The sequence below is a fragment of the Dipodomys ordii genome, unplaced genomic scaffold, assembly GCF_000151885.1.
Source record: "Dipodomys ordii isolate 6190 unplaced genomic scaffold, Dord_2.0 Scaffold30, whole genome shotgun sequence".
Taxonomy (NCBI): Eukaryota; Metazoa; Chordata; class Mammalia; order Rodentia; family Heteromyidae; genus Dipodomys; species Dipodomys ordii.
The window spans coordinates 8,179,478-8,205,527 of NW_012267246.1; the positions used below are offsets into that span (position 1 = coordinate 8,179,478).

The window sequence follows — 26,050 nt, forward strand, 5'->3', positions numbered from 1 at the left end:
TCACAATAAAAAAAAAAAGACTCCACATAGAGCTCCCCTATGACCCAGCAATCCCACTTTTGGGCATTTACCCAAATGATCACAAACAAGACCATACAAAAGCTACCAGCACAACTATGTATATTGCAGCATTATTTACCATAGCTAAGATATGGATCCAACCCAGATGTCCCTCAGTAGGTGAATGGGTCAAGAAAATGTGGTATATATACACAATGGAATTCTATGCCTCCATTAGAATGAATGACATTGCCCTTTTGTTAGGAAATGGAAAGACTTGGAAAAAGTTATATTAAGTGAAGTAAGCCAGGCCCAAAGAAACATAGTCCCATGGTTTCTCTTATTTGCAATAACTAGTATATCTCTAAGAAAAGCAGAAAAGGTCAGATAAGTTGATGTTAGGTGAAATGAACCCCAAAATAAGTATTCAAATGTTTTTTTCTTTCTTGCTATTGTTTCTAAAATATTTATAAGATGATTTCTTTGTTGCTTTGTATGACCCTCCCCCATGGTATAACCCCTGATTTCATTGTCTTTGATGTTGGTATAATTTGTGGAGGGGAAGGGCAAAAACAAACCGTTTAAATTGGAATACAGGTGGACCCATTGCAACAATTAGATGTATAAGTAGTAATGTTGAAAAATAAACTTTACAGCTTTGGCAGGGCAGGGTGAGAGGGTGGGGGGAGATGGGAAAGGTTGGGAAGTAGAAACAAAGGAGGAGGCAAAAATGCTTGATAAGAAATGTACTCATTACTTTGCCCATGTAATTGTAACCCCTCTGTACGGTATTTTCACAATAAAAATTAAAAAAGAAAAAGAAAATTGCCAAGAAAAATGTTAGCCTTTATAAAGGTACTACGATTTAATGAATAGGGACTAAGGAACATATCATTCACAGGACTAGAAACAACATCCTTAATTACAAAGTCCTTACACTCGAAGAGGGAAGCAGAAGAGTTAGAAAAGATGTGTTCATGAAAGGAAAGGTCACAGAGGTATGTAGATATTAACAAATAATCCAAAAGCCTCTTGAATCAGAAAAGGAGCCTCCAGAAAGAGGATAAACATGGAGACACCTGAATTTGATTTATGTAAAATTCACTTTTGAACTTATGACCTTCAGAGCTGTAAACTCATAAATTCATATATTTAAGTTATATTTAAGTTTGTGTTCATGTTGATTTGTTATGTCAGGGGCAGGAAACTAATACAGACATGATGGGAAATAGATGAATTCCTGAACGTGGTTGAATACAACCAGTAAAGTTGTAACACCACGAATTTTTCATTGAAGCAATCCCCTCATGTAAATAGGCCCTTCCAAAGAACAGAAAAGGCACCTGGCTTTGAGGCTGGCTTTCCTGCTAATGTTCTATGCAGTGTCTTGTGCATACTCAAGTAGCAAATGATGAGCCACTGCTCCAAGGGAGAACATGAGGTCAAGTGTCTGTAACCCTCTGGTCACCCCATTTTAATAATCAGCTGAACACATAGTGGTGTTTCACTTGTACTCTGTTGAAAGACACTTTCTTTCATATTGTTGCTAATTCATTATAATTGAACTCAGGACCATCTGTATTATGACTCATACTGAAAGAGACCAACATATGTATTTTCTCCAATGTCACAGCTTTCTTGAACTTAAAGCACTTTACCACTACACTTGGGGGCCATGTGAATCAGAAAAAATCACCAACAGAAATAAATAAAGAACAGGACACTTCCCGGCAGTCTAAGAACTAAAACAAGCTGACCAAGTGCCTGTCAACGTCTGCTACCTTCCTCTCCCTCATCTTGCTATTGGGAAACTTGGATTTTAATATGTCTTTCATATGTCTGTGAAGGACTATCAGTGCCATGACTATAGATGCCGACTTGCAAATCAATCTGGGGAAGCAGGCAAATCCCAATGATGACTAATGAAGAAGGACTCTATTTCACATAGGTGGGTAGCTCAGTATTGACAGATTGATTCGTCCATTGAGATTTGTGATGAGTTGTCAACATTTCCTGCATCAGAAACCAAGACAGGAGACACGGCACAGGGGCCCGCATATTGTTGAATGGATCAAACAAATGTAGGCTCATCTCAGGCCCAGCCAGTAAGTGAAAGCTTCCAGCTAGCTATATCCCCACCAAAAATCAGTTTCCCCATTACTGGTATTCACTTATTACTTTTTCTGGGTTAAGTTTTAAAACCCATGTTTTGCTTAAAGCTTAAGAGTTTGCTTTAAAAGATAAAAAATAAACAAAAAAGATTAAGTTTAAAAAATCCTAAAGGCTAGGCACTGGTGGCTCACACCTGTAATCCTAGCTACTCAGAAGGCTGAGATCTGAGGATCACAGTTCAAAACCAGCCCAAGCAGGAAAGTCCATGAGACTCTTAGTCTCCAATTAACCACCAAAAAACGAAACATTGAGCTGTGGCTCAAGTGGTAGAGCAGAAAAGATCAAGGACAGTGACCAGGAACTGAGTTTATGCCCCAAGACCTATTAAACAAACTATCCTAACTCATTTAAAAGTATGGTGCTTCAATAAATAATGTGATCTTAAGTTTATAAATTCTATTTTATAACAAGTTGGATAAATTAGTGAAATATTTAATTAAACTACCTAATCTTTTTCATATAAGCTTAAAAGTACAAATGCATTCTTTTTTTATTTTTTACCACCTACCTGATTCTCCTTTCTTCAATTGTCCTTACTTAACCTCCAGGACTAGAATTAATTCAATCATACCAGCTTACAACACACACCAGGCTGTGGAAGGAGAGTGCGGGATAGTGTAGCTGAACTCCACCACAGCGTGCAGTTATGTTTTCTAAATAGGAATCATGATAACTCACTCTTGGGAATGCTTTGAGATTAATTGGTAATTTTATGTCTGTGTAGCTTATGAGATAATTTAATGTGTGTTTAGCCCATTTATACTCAATAAATGTTAATTCCCTTCAGAAGGGTTTCAAGAATATTAAGGACTCCATAAATTGAGTCATCATATTGTTAATGACTGTTCTGTGAGAATTTAACTCGTGTGTGTGTGTGTGTGTGTGTGTGTGAAAGTGTAAATAATTCTTGACTGAAGTAAATTGATTTTCTCAATAAGAAGTGGCTCATTGCTAACTGAGTGGTTCTAAGATACTTCTTGGGAGATCGAATATGTGTAGGAGATGTCCCGAAGAGGATAATCGGAAGCTCTTTTATCTCTCATCATTATCATGATGGTAGTTTTTTATCTGAAATTAAATAATTATACATACTCTTTCAGAGCCACAAGAAGCACAATTTGGAAATTGTTCTAAGACAGTCTGTTGCCAGGAACCTTAACTGTTTCCCATATATATATAAGACTGACGTATTATGTGTGTATATGCATATGTATGTATAAGTCTTATTGTCAGCCACTGGGGATGTTGCTTCATTATTTTAGTACTTACCCCACAATTCTGGGCAGGAGATAACTCCATAGAGAAGAACCTATGAAAACACATCGGTCTAAAAATAACTGTTCATGTACCATGACTCAGTTGTTATAAACTGATTTTGCATGAGATTTAATATAAGGTGGCAAAATAATTTGTCTTTATCTTTGAAGTTATATACTCATACATATACATGTATTTAAATGAGGACTAATTTAGTTAGCATCTGGATTTTTATGTCTGAATTTGTCATCCAACACGTGTATACCTTTAGGCCAGTTATCACCTCTCAGGGTTTGTGTGAGACACTGCTAAGAAAATCTGCATAAGAAGCTATCTTTACATTAACTTGCTCCATTCAATATTAATTGCTGTTCCTGAAGATATGTCCATATCAAGTTAAATTTGCAAGTATGTAGGACAGGTATAAAAGAAACCAGAATTTAGGAAATTTAATTTTCTAAATTATAAAATAGAGCACAAAATCATTCTCATCCTTCTTCATGGAAAGTTTAATCATTATAGCTTTAATAAAACCTTCCTCTCAGCATAAAATGTGTTCCAACTTGAGCATAAGCCTTTCAGATAAGAATTACCTAATGTTATATTTATAGAGACAGACTTTCAATCCTATTAGTCAATATTCTGTCTGGTCTCCTTGAATTAAAAAGGTAGACTCTGCCCTCTCTTAGAATAACTCTTCTAGTCCATATGAAATATAAGTGTGCGGGCTGGGAAGGTGGCTCAGTGGTAGAGTGCTTGCCTTGCATGCATGAGGCCCTAGGTTCAATTCCTCAGCACCACATAAGCAGAAAAAGTTGGAAGTGGTGCTATGGCTCAAGTGGTAGAGCGCTAGCCTTGAGCTGAAGAGCTGAGGGACAGCGCCCAGGCCCAGAGTTCAGGCCCCACGACCAACAACAACAACAACAAAAAAAAAAGAAATATAAGTGTGCAATTGTAAAGCATAGTTTTATGTAGTTCTTACAAAATAATTTTTGTAAATTCATTGTTAGTTTCTTTGTAACTATTGGGTAAGAAAATTATGAATTATTGTCTCCAATTGTTCTTATGAGAATCAGACAACTGACACTCAGGATGTGGTTGGTTCCCTTCGAAAACAAAAGTTACTCTACCTCTGGTGCTGACAATCAGATCTAGAGCCTTAGTATGCCATAATCCCTGATGTTTGGACAAAGGTCTGCCTGAGTAGTTGAGGCTGGAACATTACCTATGTAGCCCAGGCTGACACTTGATCTTCCTGCCTCCGCCTCCTAAGTGCTGAGATTAAAGCAAGTGCCATCATTCCTGGTTTTGCACACATTAGATGATTAGAAACATGTCTGCAGGACTCACATTGAAAGAGCATCATGAGGGGCTATTACAAAATGAGTTGCTTTCCTGATTTCAGCCTTGAGCTACCAGCACAATGTTTATTGCAGCATTATTTCCCATATCTAAGATACGGAACCAAGATGCTCCTCAGTAGATGAATGGATCAAGAAAATATTATATATATATATATATATATACACACACACACAATGGAATTCTATGTTTCCATCAGAATGACATCACTGCATTCATAAGGAAATGGAATGACTTGAAAAAATATTAAGTGAAGCCAGAACCAAAAAAACATAGATCCCATGTTTCCCCCCTTGTAATAATTAGTGTCTGTCTAGGATAGTCCTAGTAGATGAGCAGAATAGCTCAATAGCTATGGACATATGACCACATAAGAAGACGCTAAGCAAAATGAGCTCCAAGATATGGAAATAGGAGGTTTTTCTTTGTTGTTGTTGTTTTTAATGTACTATGTGATTTCTTTTTTCTTTTGTGTTTTTCCCCTTATGGTTTATCCCCTGTTGTCATTGTATTTGCTTTTGGTACCCAAAGTATTGTATATACATTTATCTGAATAAGGGAAGGGGAACAATAAAAGATTGAGACAAAGGACAAAGGGCAAACCAACGCAACAGTGATACTCAACGCAACAGTGATACTCATAAGACAATATGTTGGAAATGTACTGTAGACCTTGGTGGGGGAGTATGGGTATGGGGGGGAGGAAAAGAGTTGGAAACTGAGGGAGGGGTAACAAATTTGACAAGAAATGTTCTCACTACCTTATATATGTAACTGTAACCCCTCTGTATAACACCTTGATGATAAAATTAAATTTTAAAAAAGAAAGAGTATTATGAAAATCATTTTCTTTTGCCTGGAAAAGTTTTTCCACATTGCTCAGTTCTAGTGAACTGTTTTTAAGGAAATTGGAAGTTTCACTTTGAGTTTTGTTAAAGTTAGGTTTCTTTTGACACAGGAAAACTGGCCATTTGTGTGTGTGTGTGTGTGTGTGTGTGTGTGTACTCCAGAAGTACACCCTTTTTAAAATTAAACTTTATTCAGACTTTTTTTGTCCTTAAGATCACAATTGAACTGGAAACATTTGAATTTACTAATCAAAATTATTTTTAAAATACTTTTTAAAGTATTTATTTTTAACAAATATCCCATGCTTAGAAAAGAAAGTACAGAGAAAAAAATAAAAATATTCCACATTTATCATCTTTTCGGATACTTTTCTAGACAAATCAAAATGACTATGTATTGTTTACCAAGTAGTGCCTTAATGCATTAATCATTCAGATTGCTTTATCCACTTAAGTTATACCATGACGCCATTGTTTTTTTATCTTCATAATAGTCTATGGAGAGGACACAAGGTTATTTATAACATTCAACAATCCCCAGTGTATTACTGTTTCATATAACATAGTCCTATACAAACATCTTTGTTTGATTGCATAATTCATTCCTGAGGAAAATAATCCCTAAAAGGAACATTTCTAAGACAAAAGATATGCATATTCTAATAGCTTTTTATGGTATTGTTTTATTGTAAAGGTGATATACACAGGGGCTTCACTTACATAAGTAAGGAAATGAGTATAATTCTAGTAGAAAATTGTTCCCCCTCCCTCATTTTCTCCCATTGTCCCTCCCACTCAACTCCCTTCCCCCAAATTGTAAAGTTCATATCCAACATAGTGTCTTGTGAGTATCACTGTTGCATTGATTTGCCCTTTGCCCTTTTTCATACCATTCTGGGATTCTGCCTCCCATCCCCAAATCAGATAAACTTATATACATTACAAAGGGTACCAACAGGAGGTAAACCAAAGAGAAAAATAAAGAAAAAAATAACTTCATATAGTATACTAAGAAAAAAAAAACCTTCTTGTTTCCATATCTTGTAGCTCATTTCAAGTAATATAATTTTATATGGTCATATGTACATAGCTGTTGAGATATTCTGCTCATCTGCTAGGACTTCCTAGACATTACTAATTATTAAATGAGGGAAAACAGGCAGCCTTTGTTTCTTTGGGTCTGGCTTACTTCACTTAAGATTTTTCCAAGTCTTTCCATTTCCTTATGAATGGGATAATGTCATTCTTTCTGATGGAAGCATAGAATTGCATTGTTCATATATATCACATTTTCTTGATCCATTCATCCACTGAGGAGCGTCTTAGTTGATTCCATGTCTTGGCTATAGTAAATAATGCAGCAATGAATGTAGTTGTGCTAGTAGCTTTAGTGTGGCCTTGTTTATGCTCATTTGGGTAAATGCCCAAGAGTGGAATTTCTGGGGCATAGGGGAGCTCTATGATTAGCTTTTTGAGGAAACTCCATACTGCTTTCCAGAGTGGTTGGATGACTTTACATTCCCACCAACAATGTAGTAGCATCCAATTTTGGACATATCCCCACAAGCATCTGTTATTGTTATTTTTCTTGATAATGGCCATTCTAACTGGAGTGAGGTGGAATCTCAATGTTGTTTTGAATGTCTTGTCAAATCCTCCTTAAAAAGGTTGAACCAATTTACATTTCATCAACAAAACATAACGTTGTCCATACAAAAATGAAAACAAACAAAAAAACCTCACCAGGTTTCAGTATTGCTCTTAAGAATCATCAATTATGGATACAAAGTAGTTCTTGTATAACCCTACGTGGTTTTAAAATAGCAATACATTCTTATTATTTATATTTTTCTTAAAATATTTTCTTCCTTTCTTCTACACTGTAATTAGGGACTTATGTGAAATAAGAGTATAAATCCTAGGTTAAAACTATGGAGAAAGGAGCACCCAATTTGGCCAGAACGCTGAATATTCTTCTCCGTCTTCAAAGCCTGGGAGTGAGTTTGGATATCATTGACCTAACGTCTACAGCTCTTATCCATTGGTGAATATTTGCTTCCAGATCCTAGAATTAAATGCCAAATAGTGATAACCACCCATCCATCTATCCATCCATCAGTCTATCCATCCATCCATCCATCCCCCTACCCATTCATTCCATTGACTCATTAGTATACAATGTACCACAAGAAAACAATATGGGCTAGATTTATTCATTTGATGAATACTTATTAAGTGTCCTTTCATGGCAAATAACATCCTAAATGTTTAGCACTCACTTTGAACAATACAAACAAGATCAGTTTTCAAATATTGTTACTTCATTGAGGGCCTAGTTGTGCCAGTCATGACAAAAGACCCATGGCCCTAGATTACCAGGAAGTAATAATACCATGAATATCATATCAACTATTGCTTTTATTTTAAGTGCAATGAGGACTTTAGGCTTGCTGAAACAACCCAAACATCTAAGGAAATCACATCATTTGCAAAGGAATAGAAGGACCTGTCGGGGGGAACATGTTAGGTGAAGTAGGTCAAGCCCAGAGAGGTAAGGGTCGCATATTTCCCTCTGTGTATTTGGAAGCTAGATTTAACTTTTAAACTTATAAGCAAGTATGTTGGGTCATAGGCAAGTGTACAGAAACATACAAATTGAAATACAGCGATCTAGGGGAAAACTCAACCAATGTAAGTCTTTTGAAAGGCAAAATCATAGTTCAACAAAATAATAAACACAGAGAAACAGCTACTTGAATAGGTCAGGGTGGGGTCAGTGAGATGGGGTAGAGAAAGGAAGAGGAGAAGGAGGAAGAATGCAATAACAAATCCAATGTACACTCTATAAAATTAAGAAAAGTGAGGGAAGGGGTGGATTGGAATGTCCCAAAGGGGTGACATTGATCAAGATGCATTATGTTCGTAAACTGCTTTGTTGAATAGCAACTTCTTAGTACAACTGCTTAAAGATAATAAAAATGTTGTTTTTAAAAAGAAATCGTACAGGAACCAAAACTCTTTTCTTTGTCAGGAAGTTTCATGCTTTTGATTCAGATCATTAGAATTCTGCGATGCATCCTGTTCTCCACATGAGAAACATAATTTATAATAGGATCACACAATCTTGTCTTCTCCAGGACCTGCTACACTTCTCAACCACTTCTTCAAAATTAATATTTCTTTTGTCAGACATGAGGCGTGATTTTTGGGGTAATGTTCCGTGACAGTTGAGTGAGTATACATTATCAAAATGTACCCTTTCCATTCTATCTCTGTAATTAAATTTCAAATTAACATGCTGCTTTCTCATGCTCCAGGCTGCTGGGCCTGCCTCAATTTCCCTTGGTCATAAACTGGCTATGAATATGTATTAGCATTTGCTGTCAACGCTCATGATCATCTTCTGGAGCAGAAGATTAGATCAGTTATTTCAGAGCAGATGTACCAGTTTTTATCACCCTTGCAATTTTCATCTTCCAATGCACATTCATGAGCGACTGAACAAAAGCACAGTAGACACCAGTCTGCCAGCCAGGGCTCATCGCACTGCTTTTTCTAGCTTCAATGGCTTTGGTTGGTTTTAATTTGCGTTTACACTGTGTTAGCAATGATTCAAGAACTCACAAATTCAAATGGAGTTAAAGTGTCCTGACTAATATTTACACAGGCTCCTGAAAACCCTGAAACTGAAACTTCAGAATAAACATCTCTCCAGCCAAAAATGGAACAACTAAGTTTCCAATGAAGTAGAAGTGAATTGAATGGAATTGTAGCTACAGGGGAAAGCATGATCAATACATCTATCTTCATCTCTTAAATAAAGATGATTGTAATCTTTTAGTTTACTCTTGGGTCCTGGAAGTTTTCAATTCTCTGTACTAGGTCCCAAATGAGCTCACTCACTGTCATCTCTTTTGCTAAGCTGACAAGTGGGATGAGGGAGCTTCATGATAATATATAAACATAGATAGATTGATAGATAGATAGATAGATAGATAGATAGATAGATAGATAGATAGATAGAGTGTGTGTGTACATATGCGTATGCATGTGTGCATGCATAGGCTGCTCTTAGAGCTTGATCTCAGGGGCTGAGCATTGTCCCTGAGCTTTTTCACTCAAACCTAGTGCTCTACCATGAGCCACCATTTCTCTTTTGGCTTTGGGGTGATTAATTGGACATTAAGAATCTCATGGACTTTCCTGTCCAGTCTGGCTTTGAACTGCAATCCTCAGATCTCTGCCTGTAGCTAGAATTACAGGCATAAGCCACTGGCACCCAGTCTTAAACATATACTTTTAAAAGAACTGTTATCCACTTGATGAAAATCATAAGATTGTGACAAGAATTTCATGCATCCATAAGATTATTAAATAATGGCATATCGAACCTAGAAAACAGTTTAGATTGTATATCACACCTTCAAAAATGAAGGAACTCTGTGGATGGGTTGAAGTAAGGTAGCTAGAATGGAGAGTTTCTTTTAGAGTCAATGAAAATATTCTACAAGTAGTTGTGGTAAAAATACATAATTGAATAGATTAAAAAACCTGGATTATATGCTTCAAATGGGTGAATTATTTGGTGTCTCATAGTCCAATACAGTTATTTAAAAGAAATGAAGAATCTGAGGTCCTTTAGTGGTATGCCACTAAAAATGCATGCCAATGGTGATTGTTATTTAGTTCTTCCTTCTTGATAACAAGTGTCTTCTCTGGTCCAGTTGTGGCTAAAGTTCAAGGTTAAAATATTCACTCAAGCCAAGCATTGTATCTCATGTCTATCATCCTAGTTACTTGAGAGGCTAAGAAGATCACAGCTCAAGGACAACCCAGGCAGAAAGTCTGCCAGACTCCATTTCAGCCAATAACTCAGCCCAGTGGCATGCATCTCTATCATCCTACCTATGGCCAGAAGAAAATAAAAATAGGAGGACTAGAGTCCAGGCAAGTATGTCCAGGCAGGAATAGCAACCCTATCTCTCAAACAAGTACAAAAATGGGATGGAGGTGTGGCTCCATGGTAGAACTCCTACCTAGTCAGTATGAGGCCTGAGATCAAACTTTAGTTGCGTGTGCACGCGCGCGCACACACACACACACACACACACACACACACATCAAATGCATTCTCATTGCTTCCACTGATCTAGGCTAATTGTAACAAGCAATTGTTAGAAAAGTACACAAATGAATTGGAAAAGGCATGAAGTGACTGCTGGCCCCAAAATGGAACTTGCCCCCAAAGTCAGCACAAAGGCTCCTAGGAGTCTCTGGAAAGACAGACTTCCTTGGCGCACAACTCCACTTCCTTGAAAGCTGGCCATGTACTGTTTGCTATCAACACCTGAGAATTTTAACAAGGCAAACCAAATCACCAAAGAAGTCCTGTGCCATGAGCAGTTGTGCCAGCTGCAAGGATGTGAGATTTGGCCGTCCACTCTTACCTTCATGTGAGGACGTGACAGGGGAAGGGGAACCCGAGAAACTCCCCTGATTGGCTGCCATCTGAAATCCATGTTTTGATTGTGCTATGGGAGCTGCGAGTGAATACTCTCACTGCTGCTTTTGTTGAGCAGAAGATGGATTAACCAACACTGCTGAATACACTTTGTGCTGTAGAAGGGAGTTGAAGCTTTACCTGTTCACTTTCTCATACATTTCCATCAAGATGCTTTTTGAAAAGTCTTGTTGTTGTCAGTGCTGGGGCTTGAACTCAGGGCTTGGGCATTGTCCCTGAGCTCTTTTGTTTTTGTTTTCAGCTTAAGGCTAGCACTCTACCAGCTTGAGCCACAGCTTCCACTTCCGGTTTTGTGGTGGTTAACTGGAAATAAGAGTCTCAAGGACTTTCCTCCCCAGGCTGACTTTGATTCATGATCCTCAGATCTCAGTCTTTCCCAGCAGCTAGGATTACAAGAGTGAGCCACCAGCACCCCGCAAGAGTCACTGCACTGATGTTTTTTTGGTAGGAGTAGTTGATTATTTGCTGATTGTGTATCCACTCCAAGTTAATAGAGTACAGAGCCTGTTTTCCATTAGCTTAACAGGCTTGTTTTGTTAATACTTTATTCTGGTTAATTCTTTTTCTCAGCACAGCCTCCCAAAGGAAAGTTACCTTGTAGCTACTTGGAGTCATGCCAAACAATGGGCTGGGAAGTTGACAGACTATCTCTGAGCTCTGACTCTGCCCCATGAGGAAGTTGATGAAGTATATTTGAGTCGCTACCTTTTTATGAACAACCAGGAAATAAATACATCTGCCCTGCCCCCATGAACAGCATCAAATCATATCATGCTTTCAGAAGCACTTTATAAAAATCTTTTCACATTTGATAGGTATTACATCCTTATGCATTGTCTTCTCCTCCGTTGATTTCCAGGATTTGACTTTAGTTACAACAGAAGGCACACAGGCAGTAAAGGTGTTAAGGTATAGATAAAAGAACAAGAGTCAGATAATGAAAATAGTAGATAATTGTTTCCAAAAAATATAAATCAAGAATGGTTGTATCCGTTGAACACTAGATTTATCTATGAGCTAAAATAAAACACAATTGGGTACATGGCTCATAAAATTATACAGTGAATGATGCTGATCCATTAGAAGAGATGGAAGTTTTCTTAGCATTAAACTCTAAGAGGATCATGGATGAGAGGTTGTTTGGACACCTACATCTGTATACTTCCCTTGTGATTAGAGCTGGCTGTGTAATTGAGTTCTATCCAATAGGATAAAAGCCTGGCCTTCAAAATTCTTCTCACCATCCTCTCCCATATTCCTCTCATTCCTAATGGCTTGATCATGGAAGACTTGGAAGGCAGAACCAGAAAGAGCCTGGAGACCAGAATCCCTATTGCAAGATGTTTGCCAATTAGAATTATCTGCTTTCCACTTTATTTGATCAAGAATGGATCTCTATCATGTTTAAACTACTAATGATGGTTGTGTTTGTCTGATTCACATCCTGCAATGAAATACCTGAGGCATGCTTCTTTTGAAGTCAAGCTATGTTTATTTTGGCTCATGCTTCAGAAGGTTCAATCTCATCATTGCATGGCCCCATTGGTCCAACAGCTCACATTATGAGCCAAGAAACAGTGACTGAGATGTTTAGGGTTGTACAATCTCCTTTGGGGGTACAGACTCAATGATCCAAAGACTTCTCACCAAGCCCCATCCCTTAAGAGTCCACATAACCTCCCAATACTCCCTTTGTGGATACCAAGTCTTTCCCTCACGGAGAGTTCAATGTCCATATTGAAACCATGGCAACAGCCTTGTACTACACAATGTGGTGCATGAATAACAATGGACCCCATTCATGATGATGGTCTCATAGGATATCATCGGATAATGCCATAGCCATCTAGCTTCTAGTGTAGAAAATTAGAAAATATTATTTTTGGGGGGTCCCGTGGTGGGCCTGAGCTCTGGGCCTGGGCACTGTTCCCAGATCTTCAGCTCAAGGCTAGCGCTCTACCACTTGAGCCACAGCGCCACTTCTGGCTTTTTTTTTCCTGCTTATGTGGTGCTGAGGAATCGAACCCAGGGCCTCATGCATGCAAGGCAAGCGCTCTACCACTGAGCCACCTTCCCAGCCCCAGAAAATATTATTTTTTTAAAAAAAACTAACAATGTTATGTAACTGTAACCCCTCTGTACAGCATCTTTACAATAAAATAAAATTTAAAAAATAAAAAATAACAATGTTATTATATAGCACAATATTCCATATTCTAATTAGCAATATTACCTACAAAAAATTAAATTATATTCACAGGATTTCTCTCATTTTATGAGAAACGATTAAAATCTAAATGTTCTGAGTGAAAGGAATGAGTAATTGTACTTCCTTGATCAAAATGGTGATGTCTGGGGTGGGGGGGGGGGAGGAAAGGATCAAGGAACAAGAACCGCTGTGCAATTTGGGACATATCCACTTGAGCTTGATCCCTGGCTACTGTACTAGTAAACTGCATTGAGCAAAAAGAAAGTTGATCAAACTTGGGTTCTTCAGAAGTTGTGAGGAAACCTGACTGTTTGGAAAGAAGCACAAATATTGGAAAGGTAGGAAAGAACCACAGCTAACTTTCTGAATTTTCTTAAAGGCTAGTCTAGCTAGCAAGGTGTCAATCCTCAGTTTTTCCAGTTGAGACAAAGAAGTTCATAGATCCTGTTGGAGAACCTGTCTATAGGCATTTGGGGAATTGTATGCAGATATCAAAGATAAATTCTGGAATGCTATTCTTCAGGCACAGTTTTAGGGCCTCTATAATCTCCTTCTGAACTTTCTGGGCATTTGAGGTAAGGTAGCACAAATGTGTGGTGATTAGATTTCATTCAGTCCCAAGTGATCTGTTCAAAGAATTCTTACTGGACAGTTTTTGGAAACTTCCTGCTAGGATTTTTGTTTTCTCACACTAAACTGTGTTGAACCATTTGACTTTGAGCATAAATACCTAATGTGTTACATGTTTCTGATAATGATATAAAAGTAAATACTGGTCAGAGCTTGGATAAATGGCAACATGCCATAGATAAAGTAGTTCCAGCACCTGGCTTTGAACCCACAACCTGAGCCAGGACACACATGCCAGGAAATGAAACAGTCAGTTGCTGGAAGAAGCAATTCAGGACCCAATCCAGACAGCCTAGCAGTAGAGGGCAAATTATCATCCCAGATCAAACAGGCAACAGACAAAGAATATCCTGACACCCAGAGATCAACAACAGAGCAAACAAGAAATGCTCATATACCTACATAGCTCATCATGCACAAGAAACTTTATATATATATATACACATATATATGCATATATATATATGTATACATATATATGTGTATATATATGTATATATATATATAATGGCAGTGGAGCCTTCCAAAAATCTCATTTCCTTTAGATAATAATTTTTACAACTCATCATTCCTATAAAATCAGCACAACAACCACAATTTTCTTTACTGTTGCTGGCTTTTGTGGTTTCTAAGAGAATACAAAACACAGTTGACATCAAAATGATATAAATATCCAGAGACCATGTCATTTCTTGAAGCATTTCAAGTTCTACAGGAAAGTTGAAGTGGCTATTATTGTGCAGTGCTATGAATAATGCACCTTTCAGTCCCTTCTGGCTGACAGAAGGCCTTTGACATCATTACTTGAAAAAAAAATGAAATCCACCTGTTATTTTTATCGTTCTTCTACTTGTGCAACTTCTTTGCGTCAAAGAAGAACATTAAGATATCAATTAAAATGCTTTGCTACTGATAAAATGTGAAACAAGAAAGGGAAAAATAATGTGTTTTTTTACTTTTCTATGAGAATATTTGCTTTTGCATCTTTGGTACTATTGGAGACAATAGCAAGTGTTGTTGAAAGTTTAATTTCCCTTAAGAAATACACACATTATGTTGGTATAATTTGCGGAGGGAAAGAGGAAAAACAAGTCATTTACATAAGGATACAGGTGGACCCATTGCAACAATGAGATGTACAGTTGTTATGTTGAAAACGAACTTTACAACTTTGGTGGGGGGGGCGAGGGGAGGATGGGAAGGGATGGGGAGGGGAAACAAAGGAGGAGGCAACAACGCTTGATAAGAAATGTACTCATTATCTTGCCCATGTAATTGTAACCCCTCTGTACAGTATTTTCACAGCAAAAAATAAATTAAAAAAAAAGAAATGAACTTGTTATCTTGCCCATGTGATTGTAACTCCTCTGTATGGTATTTTCACAATAAAAAAAAGAAAGAAAGAGATTTAAAAAAAAAAGAAATACACACATTAGAATCAAGACAAGTTCAGAGATCATGTGGCTCAACCTCAACTAATTAAATATACAGTACTTCATGTCAATTGACCACTCATTCTATGAACCAATGGGTTTCTAAGTTCTTTCCTCAATCCTCCCAAAACTCAGCTATTCTTGTGTTAGAACTAAAGGAAACTGAGATCCAAAGATATTAATTTGCACATAATCACAATGTATGTGGCAAATCTGTTTTTGCAAATCTTGGAAGTCTGATTTCTAGCTCTTCAACACCAACTGAGCATAACTTATTTATATCTTCATATGATGAAATGTAATTACTTGGATTTTTCCTAAATATTATATTAAGATTAAAAGGGTAAAGTATATTTCAACGGGGGCATATAAAATATTGCCAAATCTAAGGCTAAACATTCTGGTTTTTAACTTTTTATTATTTAAGCTCTATAATTATCTCTGTTATATACAATCTGTGTAAAAACAGAAGCAAACAAAGTAGAATAAAAGATACAGGAATCTGGCTGTGGAATCTTGTACAACTGTCAAGAGCATGTCTTTAGTTCTGGACCAGACATTATTGAAGAACAGCCATGGCTTCCTTCATGACAGATGGGCTGGCCTCCCCTGGAACTGTCTGGTTGTATCATCTCTAGATGTTCATGTTGTGTTTGCAAATCATGTTTATTCAAGGGCCTCCCTTCCCCCACAGGCTGCATAATTGCTTTGGATGGTTCCATTCTGTGGTTGTTGAATATGTTAAGAATGGATGGACTTTTTTCTTAAAAGCCCTTCTCTCAATTTTATAAAAAGCTATCGTAGATCCTCCATTTACAATGGAAGCTCTGAATCAGATTCTCTTCTCCATTTTTGGCCCATTAGTATCAGCTAGTAATTTCCAAGTCAGTGGTCCAACTTTGAAAGGTTTCATGCAAAATGAACAAATGACATCCAAAAGAAAAATCACCTTGTGACTGGATTTTCCAGTGTCACTTTGGCTGCTAATCTGTAGTTTGAAAAGATGCCCACCCTTCACCTTGGGGAGCAGTTTCACTCACACGACTATAATAACATTTGTTCTTTAATAGACACAAAAATTCAAATCCTCTGTGTTCTCAGCACCAGGACTAAACTGCCACATTTCTGTTCATTCCAGTGTCAAAGCTGTCATAATCTGCTGTTACATTTCCCTGATTGTCCGCAAGCTGTCAAAATGTTTGCTGTGTCTACCAAAATCTGCCAGATTCATTTGTGACATTGGGCAGGAGTAACACTGAAATCTTTCAGAAAAAGAGGGTTAGATGGAAGAATAGCAAATGCATGAAGACTAAAATGAGAACAGTATAAGAGACTGTCTTTGCTGCTAAATATTGTAGATTCTATTATTTTAAAATGATAGATAGAGAAGACAATATATTAATGCAGGTAGAATGTAAATAATTATGCAAAATGTAATGTTTAGCAGAGTTTAGATGGATAACTAAAAATTAAAATGTGTACAAATTATGTCAATATAATTGTTAAGCTTCACATGTTGTTAATTTCTAGGTTGCATTCTGAAATGTTCCAAACTTGCTTCAAATTAATACAGATTCTACTCCAAGCACCCAGTGAGAACTTTATGAAGTTCTGATATATTTTAGCATCCATACTGAAGTAGAAAGGATGGAAGTTCATTTCTACTTAAATTCTACAGCATCAAAAGATACTTCTTGTCTATTTGAAACTAAAAATCACTTTGATGTATACTCTTCTTTATTCAGAGTTGCCAAATTTCATATGAATTGAAGGAAGTTATTCATTTGTATTGAAATTCTTCGGGTATATTTTCCATATGGAATTAAAATGACACTGTTCTAAGATCAACAAGACATATGGAAGGTGGGCTTCTTGTATAGAGAGGATTTTCATAAAACAGATGTTCATGTTTACATTTGCCCAGTTCTATGTCAAATGGGAGAATAATTGGTTGATACTGGTGATTTCCTTAATAAACTCCTGTATTAGTGATTTTCCTCATTGATGTAATCAAAATACCTGAGAGAACTTCAGGAGGAACTCCTTCTTTGGACTTGGCATTTCAGGGCTTTTGGCACAACTGCTTGGTCCTAGAGGAGAAATAATCTTCTCAATGCAGACAGGAAGCAGAGAGAGACAGAGAGACTGTGAAAGAGAAAGAAAGAAGGAGAGGCCAGGGACAAGATACCCACCCCCATACTTCATTTCCTACAACTTAGCACACTACCCCTGCCTCCTAAAATCTCTTTCAAATAGCATCACCAGCGGGGATCCAGCCTTCAACACAGAAGTCTGTGGGGGCCATTTCCTATTCAAACCATCACACCTGGCTTTTCTCCTTTGTAGCCATAGTATTTGCTTTCCCTCAAATACATTAATTTCTAAGAAATCACCATTCTGTAATGATGGTGCTATTCATGTGTAGTAATTTTGAACTAAATATTGGCCACCCCCAAAGAATTCAGCACATGATGTGAAATCCAGATCTGACGAGTTTCCACTGGTTACGAACCGTTTAAAAAGAGAAATCTCTCTCTGCTTTATTTTCAGGCTCTTGGTGTGCCACGCAAACCTTCTAGTCAACAAGCTCAGCACTTACCTCGAAAGCACTCTGTATTTTCTCAAAGTCACCCACACTGAGCCGGTTCTCCAGCAGGGTGGTGTCATAATCTTCAAACTCATTTTCACCTCCTCTCCTCTCAGAGTGCTTTGGCGCAGGCCGTGAGTCCTTAGTTAACTCAAGCGCTGTGTCTGGGTAAGTCATAATAGTTTCACCTCTTTTCAGCATACTTCAACCTTCTTTGGTTTTATTTTTGCCCCTCTCAACAGGTACCTTAGGAAAAATCAAAACTCCATTGAACAAAAATCCCCAAAACCAAAAGCTCAAACCTTTCAGGGAATTAAGAGAAAAAATGTCCAAGCCCGGGTTGGCAACAAAAATCCTCCCCTTTCTCACTTATTTGATCCTGTAGATTACATTTGAACCCCACATTACCCCCTTCCTTTTACTCAGTTTAATCTGACGATTAAAAATGTATAAAGCTTCCTCTATGTTTATAGCAACTGACACCAAAACCCAACTCTGATGCTCATCTAAATGCATTAAAAAAGCAACTTCTCAAAATGCCTTTGGCTCCCCTTGCTTACATGAATACGTCACAGTTTCCAGCTGCGTTTTCTCATCTGAGGACATTTGGTGGCACAACTTAGTGTTCCTTTACCAAGGAAGGATCTGCCCCACACGGCCACCTTCCCGTCGACATGGTGGAGTTGTTTGTCTCATCTCCTTGATGCCTTTGTGTGTCTCCTGGCAACAAGCATAAAGCCAGCTAAAACTTCTTTTCCTCCCCTCCACCACTAGTGACTGAACCGAGACTTGAATGCATAATGTAAATGTCAGTTATTGGGTTTTTTTTTTTAATTTAAGAGGAGGGCAGCTTACTCATTTTTATTAAAGAATTATGTAAAGACAACTTTTACAATGCATGTTATGAATTATGAAACAACATCATTAGTTGAAGAAAAGAACATGCAATTCTGCAATTTTAGGTTTCTCATGCACAAAACAATGTATGACTTATTCTTACATAGTAAGAGTCTATTTCTTACCATCTTTCTCTCTTTTTTTTTGAACTGCTACTTTCTGTTTACATTCAAGGTATCATATAATTGTGTTCTCTTTTCAAGGTATGTTTTTAAATCACAAACCAAGGACTGGGTTGTGGCTCCAGTGATCAAATGCCAGCTGAGCAAGCACGAGTCCATGAGTTCAAACCTCAGTGTTATCCCATCCTACCTTAAGCAAGTGGCTGGTATTTTGTTTTAGAACTGCACAGTGTGGGGGCTGGGAAAGTGGCTCAGTGGTACAGCACTTGCTTTTGCATGCATGAGGTCCTGGGTTCGATTCCTCATGAGTCCTGGGTTCAATTCCTCAGCACCACATAAGCAAAAAAGAAAAAAGCCGGAAGTACCATGGTGGCTTAAGAGTGGTAGAGTGCTAGCCTTGAGCTGAAGAGCTGAGGGACAGCGCCTAGGCCCAGAGTTCAGGCCCCATGACCGGACCAAAAAAATAAATAAAAGAACTGCACAGTGTGGTATGAGCTAGCCAGTCCTTATGCCTGTGATGTTTGAGGCCAGGCTCCAATTCCCAGGTGTGACCATTAGTCTATGGATACTACAAATCTCTCGGCCTCCACAACTGTATTAGCACTGTCCTGCAACAGATCTCAGCCTCTTCTGTAGCTAGGATTATAGGCAGCCAGCAGAACTGGCTGTTGTAACAGATACTATGAAGGGAAAGCAGAGCAGGGAAACCCACATCATGTGACACTGCACTGAAAGAGGCAGGTAGCACACTTGCTAGCAATGAAAAAATTCTCCTCTCATTACTCTAAGACAGTGTAGCTGCCTGGCCTACTCAGCTACGTCCATAAAGATGCAACTCATTATGTGTTCATTAGTCTAGACAGGAAAGTATAATGAGCTGCCAACACATGACAGTAGAAGTTAATCGGTGGACACGGCCTCCTTTCTGGAAAAGAAAGGCCTTAGAAATAAGTGGACAGCTGGGTGCCTGTGGCTCACGCCTGTAATCCTAGCTAATCAGGAGGGTGAGATCTGAGGATCACAGTTCAAAGCCAGCCTGGGCAGGAAAGTCCATGAGACTCTTATCTCCAATGAACCACCAGAAAACCAGAAGTGGTGCTGTGTCTCAAGTGGTAGAGCACTAGCCTTAAGCTGAAGAGCTCAGGGACAGTGCTCAGGCCGCAAGTTCAAGCCCCATGACTGACAAAAAAAAAAAAAAAGGAAAGAAAGAAAAATAACTCTGGGTGGGTGGTCATAAATGGCTTCCACCTTCCTTGTACCAGTATGGTGTATTTGCAGGTTCATGACTATAAAATCCATGAGTAGCCCCAGCCTGCTGAGATTCACCTCCTTGCTTATCATGACTCAATTAATTTATACCTGTGAAGATCGCCATGCGGCCCATCCAGTAGGAGGCCCTGGGGAACGTCGCAGAATGACCATGGTCTGCGTGCTCCTTGTTGACAGGTCACTATAGAGAAAAGACACACAAATTGACACTGGCTCTGCAACTGGAGTTTCTGACCTCCAGGCTCAAACACTTGGAGTTCCATGCATCAGGTCTGGCCACTACTGTGTGTGAGCCAAGTAGAGAGACACGGTGAAGGCCAGAGAAAGGACACTTCTTAGATGGCAGGATGGGAAGACATCTTCAAGGTGTCTTCGGCTGGCTGTGTGCAGAAAGTGCAGGATACAGACCCTTGCCTCCATTGAAAAGAGAGAATCAGGGGCAGAGGGTGAGAAGTTAGGAAATATAGTCCCAAGTCACAGGTATGTTCCGAGATAGTTTGGGGAGCTGGGGTTCCATGAGGGGAGGCCTGATGTCCACTGTCACAGGAAGAATCACTGAGGCCTGGCACATGGGCCTCCTCTTCCTCCTCTTCCTGGATTCCAAGATGGCTGCAAAGTGACTACACGAGAGATCGCTCAGGACAAGGACAGGGATGCCTGGTCTCCATCCTGCTCCCAGGTTTATTCAGGGTCCTGGTAAAAGCAGGTTTTAAGCACCTGTTGGAGTTCCCTTCTTCTATAGGAATGGGGCAGCCCATGTTTCCATATGCAGTCAGTGAGCACACAAGGTGGCTGGGTCAGCTGACCTGTCTGTCCACTGGCATTTCTGTGGGATTGAAACTCTTCCCACTGAGCAGAAAGACACTTGTGACTCGTCCTAGTCTGTGTTATCAAGTTTTTACCCTTTTCTTCTTCCATAGTTTATCCTCATCAATGCAACTCCAGACACACAACCTCCCACACTACACACACACACACACACACACACACACACACACACACACACACTGTCCTCATGTTTGTCCTCCACTACAATTGGAGCCTCTTCTCATAACACTCTACGTCTTGGCCTAGAATTCTCCAGCCATCTCATCTTCCCCTACAATTCTCTCTTCATTTTTTTTCTTATTGGACTTGAAACCAAATTTTCCTTTCCCAGTAGGGTTTCCCACCAAAGTTAAGTCCACACTCTTTCTCCCATTTCCTGTTTCTCCAGGCCAGAAAAGGGGTAATCCACAACTGTCTTGTCTCTTGAACCCAGCCCTTTCAACATGGCCCCAGGAAACAAATACTGCAGTTGTAAAGGCAGCCTCCTCCCAGAGTCCTGGGAAAAGCTCCAGGACAACTTAAACTTTTAAAATACGTAATAAATATTAGTTCCTGTCCTTAGTCCCTGATCTTCCCAGTTAGAATTGATTACCCCTTCTACTATCCTACTACAGCACATTTTTAAATATACTTTAACCAAAACACTTTTTCTTTCTGTCTTGTAATAGAATTAGTTATTTGTGTATCTCACACATCAAGTTAACTCCCTAAGAACAGAAGTGATAGCTCCCTAATGTCTGTAATTTTACATTGCCCAACACAAGAGCCTGGTGATGTTTGAATCCTTGTAAAATCACATGGAGGGGAAATGAAATTCACTGATGAGTTATTTATCAGCAAAGGAGAGCTTAGATGGCACTGACTTGGAGAGACATGGGTAAATGATGTTAGAAAATTGATGAGAGGAGCAAAATTTTAGATTGTGGTTTTAAGCCATGCAACAAAATAAAAAAAATCCAAGCACTTTTGAAACAAAGCATGTCTTTTACATACAGGAGTTCTATGTAACATGCAAACATGTGCTTCCTCTTTGCCGCCGATTTCCCTTGGAAACAGAAAAGGAAAGATAAGTCCACCTGTGCTCATGTAACAGCAAATATTGGTTTTAGATTAATTTTTATCTTTTCAAGACACAACTTTCCTGCTAGACCTTAGGCAACAGAATGTTAACCTTGTTGGATCTTCTGAACAATGTTCAAAATGAGATGAGATTTTATAACGGTTTTCCTTAGACTTTTCAAGTACTGGAAGATGGAATTTATGAACTATCATATTCTAAATAAGTAAATATACAATTTTGTATTATAGACCATCATATGTAAAATTCTAGCCAAACAAGCAGTGGTATGTATATATTTTTGTTAGCTACATAATTGATAGATTTCATGCAATATATAGAGAAATAATAGACAGCAAATTGCAGCTACTTTTTTTCCTTGGGAAAAAAGGCTGCTATGGTTTTATCAGTAGGCACTTTTAGAATCCACTGAATGAGTACTGGCAATTGGTGATTTAAAAGTATTTTTGCAAATGATGTGGGACATCCCCAGCCACAGAAGTCTGTGCCCTTTGCTTTAGCACACCCTTGTCTTCGAAATCCAGTGTCATTGTTGCCAGGCACTTGTGACTCTCTAGGCCCTACAGGCATTTCACTAGGAAGCCACCTACTGGGAGGTTACCCTGAACAAGGCCACCCAACTCCCTTATGTGGCCTTTCTAAGAGAATACTTCATTCTCTTCTATTAGACGCTTTAGAATAGCGTGGCAAAGGCACCTTGACATTCAACACTGGCATCTAGGTGTGCAACCACTAAAACACAGTCCTAAAAGAACTGCTTGAAAAGAACCACTGAGAAACAGGTTTGGAAAAGACTGAAAGAATGTGATGGAATGGAAATGAACAATTATTGAATCCCCCATATAAGCTTAAGACTGCACTAAGCATTTTTACTAACGGTATTTTACTAAAACCTCATGATATCCCTACAAGATACTTAATATTTCCTCATATATAACAGATAAGAGAAGTAAAGGACAATTAATCATTTCTTCCTTTTGAACCATATAACATAAGAATGCCACTTGAATAAGGCGAGTTCTGCTAATGACTTAACCCGTGATTCTTCTTAAAGCTCCATGTGTGGTCACTGTTAGATTGTACAATTTAATATGTCTATCTAGGCATCCAGTCCTTACTGCTAACAGCCATAGTCAATTCTGACCCAGTTTCCAAACAAAAAGTAAGGAGCTAAGCAAGTACGCACCAGGGAACAGAGTCAAAGGGGTTTAGAATTTGGAGTCACAATACCAGGTTCAAATCTTGATGCTCTTAATTTTCAGTATTGTAATTATAATTATAATCCAGTATTATAAAGATGAAAGCATCTCATAGAATGGTATTAAGAGGAAAATGAAAAATAGAATGAAGGCTGTGTGTAAATTGCTAAGGCATGATATGAGTGAACATCATTAGAGCAGTCAGAGAAAGGCAAGATCCCTGAAACTTCAGGGTAAGTAGGTAGAATTTCACAGAGGAACCAGAATATTGTCATTGTAAAACAAAATGAAGCAATTTATAAAATGTCATCATATTTCTTATAGAGGCTGAGATTCTAGAAATAATTCCTTTGTTTCTAGGAAGGCCTCGGTTCTAAATCCATCTCCAAGAGTGACATTATGTGGATATTTCAGTTCCCGTTGAGTGCAATGATTGGGTGTATTCCTTTTGGAAAAATGAATTCTGCCTCAGGATTAGTCAGAGGGTAATGGCAACTAAAATCTTTCCAGAGAAGACCTCGCCCGCTTAGCCCTGTGTGAATCATGTTTTAAATAAAAAGAGAAAAATACTCAAGTGTTTACAGTCTATCTTAATGTGGACTTTTGACTGTTAGAACACATGGATATTAGAATCACATACTTTGTTTATGTCACATTAAAAGCTTTCTCTAGATGACAAGTTGACTTTAATTCAGTATGGACTTGTGAATGGCTTAGCCTCAAGGCAAACAAAGGGAGATATATATTTATATAGTATATTACACTATTATAATGGTATATTATGTAATCATAGAATATATACTTAAATATTATAAGACTATATAAGTATATACAATTACATATTATATAAAATATAAAATATATTGTACATAGAATATAGGTAATATATAATGCAACATATAAAATAGCATATATAAACAAAGGGATATATGTATAGCTAAAGAGTAACAGGGAGAGAGGAGGAACAGAAAGAAGAGGAGAAGCTAGGGGAAGGGAAGGGGAGAGAGGAAAGGGAAGGAGAGGAGGAAGAGAAGAGGAAAAGGGAGAGGGAGAGGGAGAGGTAAGTGGAGGGGGAGGGGAAAAAGGAAGGGGAGGAGAGGAAAGGGAGAGACTGGGAGTTTCTCAGGCAGGTTGCCTCATGATAGAAAATGGTGGAGAGTTTTAATCATATCTTAGGTAAGCACTGGTCACTAGCAGAAGTAACAGAGGAGGAAAAGAGGATAAAAGAAGATCCCTGACTAGGAAACAATAGTTTCTGAAAGGGGTAAGATACTGTGTAAGGTTTTGGCAGGGGGTCTGAGTCGGAGACCCCGCCTCCACTCTGCACTCTAGCTGGTCACCCTCCCTCGCAGTTTCCTGTCATACTGAAATAATCATTCCTACATACATACCTCCCAAAGGTTACGTTAGGCTCAAATAAAATCATGTATGCATAAATAGAAGCTAACTGGAAAGGGCAATGTCAATATTTATTTGTTGATTTATTCATTCATTCTATATTTTTATATGACTTAACATGTACAGGGCACCTCCCTGTTAACACAAGCAGCTATCAGTAAGGGATCTTATGCATAGTCATGAAGTATAGAGGTCACAGTGATGCAGCTATGACTTCGATTAAGAACAAGCTTGCTTGAAGACAGTTGAGCAAATGTGATAGACTGAGCATGGTAGAAGATGATATTGGAATTGGCCTGTGGCTAGAACTAGGTGCCCTTGAAATGTCTGTGTTCTACCCTAGCCCTTTATATCTCAGTTACATATATGCAATTACACTAACCAAGTCACCTAAGTCAAACGGGTATGGTGGGCCCCTAATCCAATACACTAGTGGAAAGGGAAGCTCAGATTTATAGACATATAAAGGGAGGGTGTGTGAAGCCTGCAGACTTGCTGCCACAAGTCCCTGAACTATCAGAAGCTGAGCAAGAAGCCTGGAAGGGATCCTTTCTTAGTGCCTTAAAGGACATTCAGCCATGCTAACTCCTTTCTATCACACTTCTAGACTCTGTAACTAAGAGGCAATACATTTCTGTTGCTAAGGCACTGATTGATGATAAATTATCATGGGAATCCTTGGTAACAAATTCAACTGTCTAAATGGAGCTACAGGAAAAATGGGGGGAAAGGTACATTACCATTTATTGTTAGTATTAACCTTATATAAAATATAAATATACATGATCATAATGGAATAATGTAATATTAACCTCCTAGTAGAGCCTGACACATCGTAAGCAGCAAATATTTGAGTAATTAAACAAACAAAAAAAATCCTGGATAACAGAAAGAGTAATGGTGTGTCATCCTGTGTATTCTATTTATAATATATACATAATACATATACCTATCATATAATGTGTGCATATGTATACGTATATTCTTTTGCACTCACTTTTGTTTCATACTGATTTTTTTTCCTGGGTCTACTACCTACATAGTATTTTTTTTAAATTGTGCTAGTCCCCAGTCTGTAAAAAAAACATTGCCACTTTACCTTTTGTTTCCTCTAAGAAATTTTGTGTAGGAGAGCAAAGAAAATAAAAGCCAAAAGAGGGAGTGGGGAGGCAGTGAAAAGGAATTCAGACTTGTAAAAATCAAAGTCCTGAAAGCATCTGCACTTCGAAAGATTGAAAGC

General features: G+C 38.3%; 1 protein-coding gene across 1 annotated transcript in view; it reads right to left on the reverse strand.

The window, feature by feature from the left end:
- Wdr49 (WD repeat domain 49) overlaps positions 1 to 20,413 on the reverse strand; it is a 113,883-nt gene extending 93,470 nt beyond the window's left edge. The window contains exons 1-3 of the mRNA XM_013016147.1: positions 20,398 to 20,413; positions 18,032 to 18,183; positions 9,098 to 9,235 (exon numbers count right to left, since the gene is read on the reverse strand). Of these exons, the coding sequence (XP_012871601.1) occupies positions 9,098 to 9,235; positions 18,032 to 18,183; positions 20,398 to 20,413 (306 nt within the window). The remainder of the gene's footprint in view (positions 1 to 9,097; positions 9,236 to 18,031; positions 18,184 to 20,397) is intronic.
- Positions 20,414 to 26,050: the final 5,637 nt, after the last annotated feature.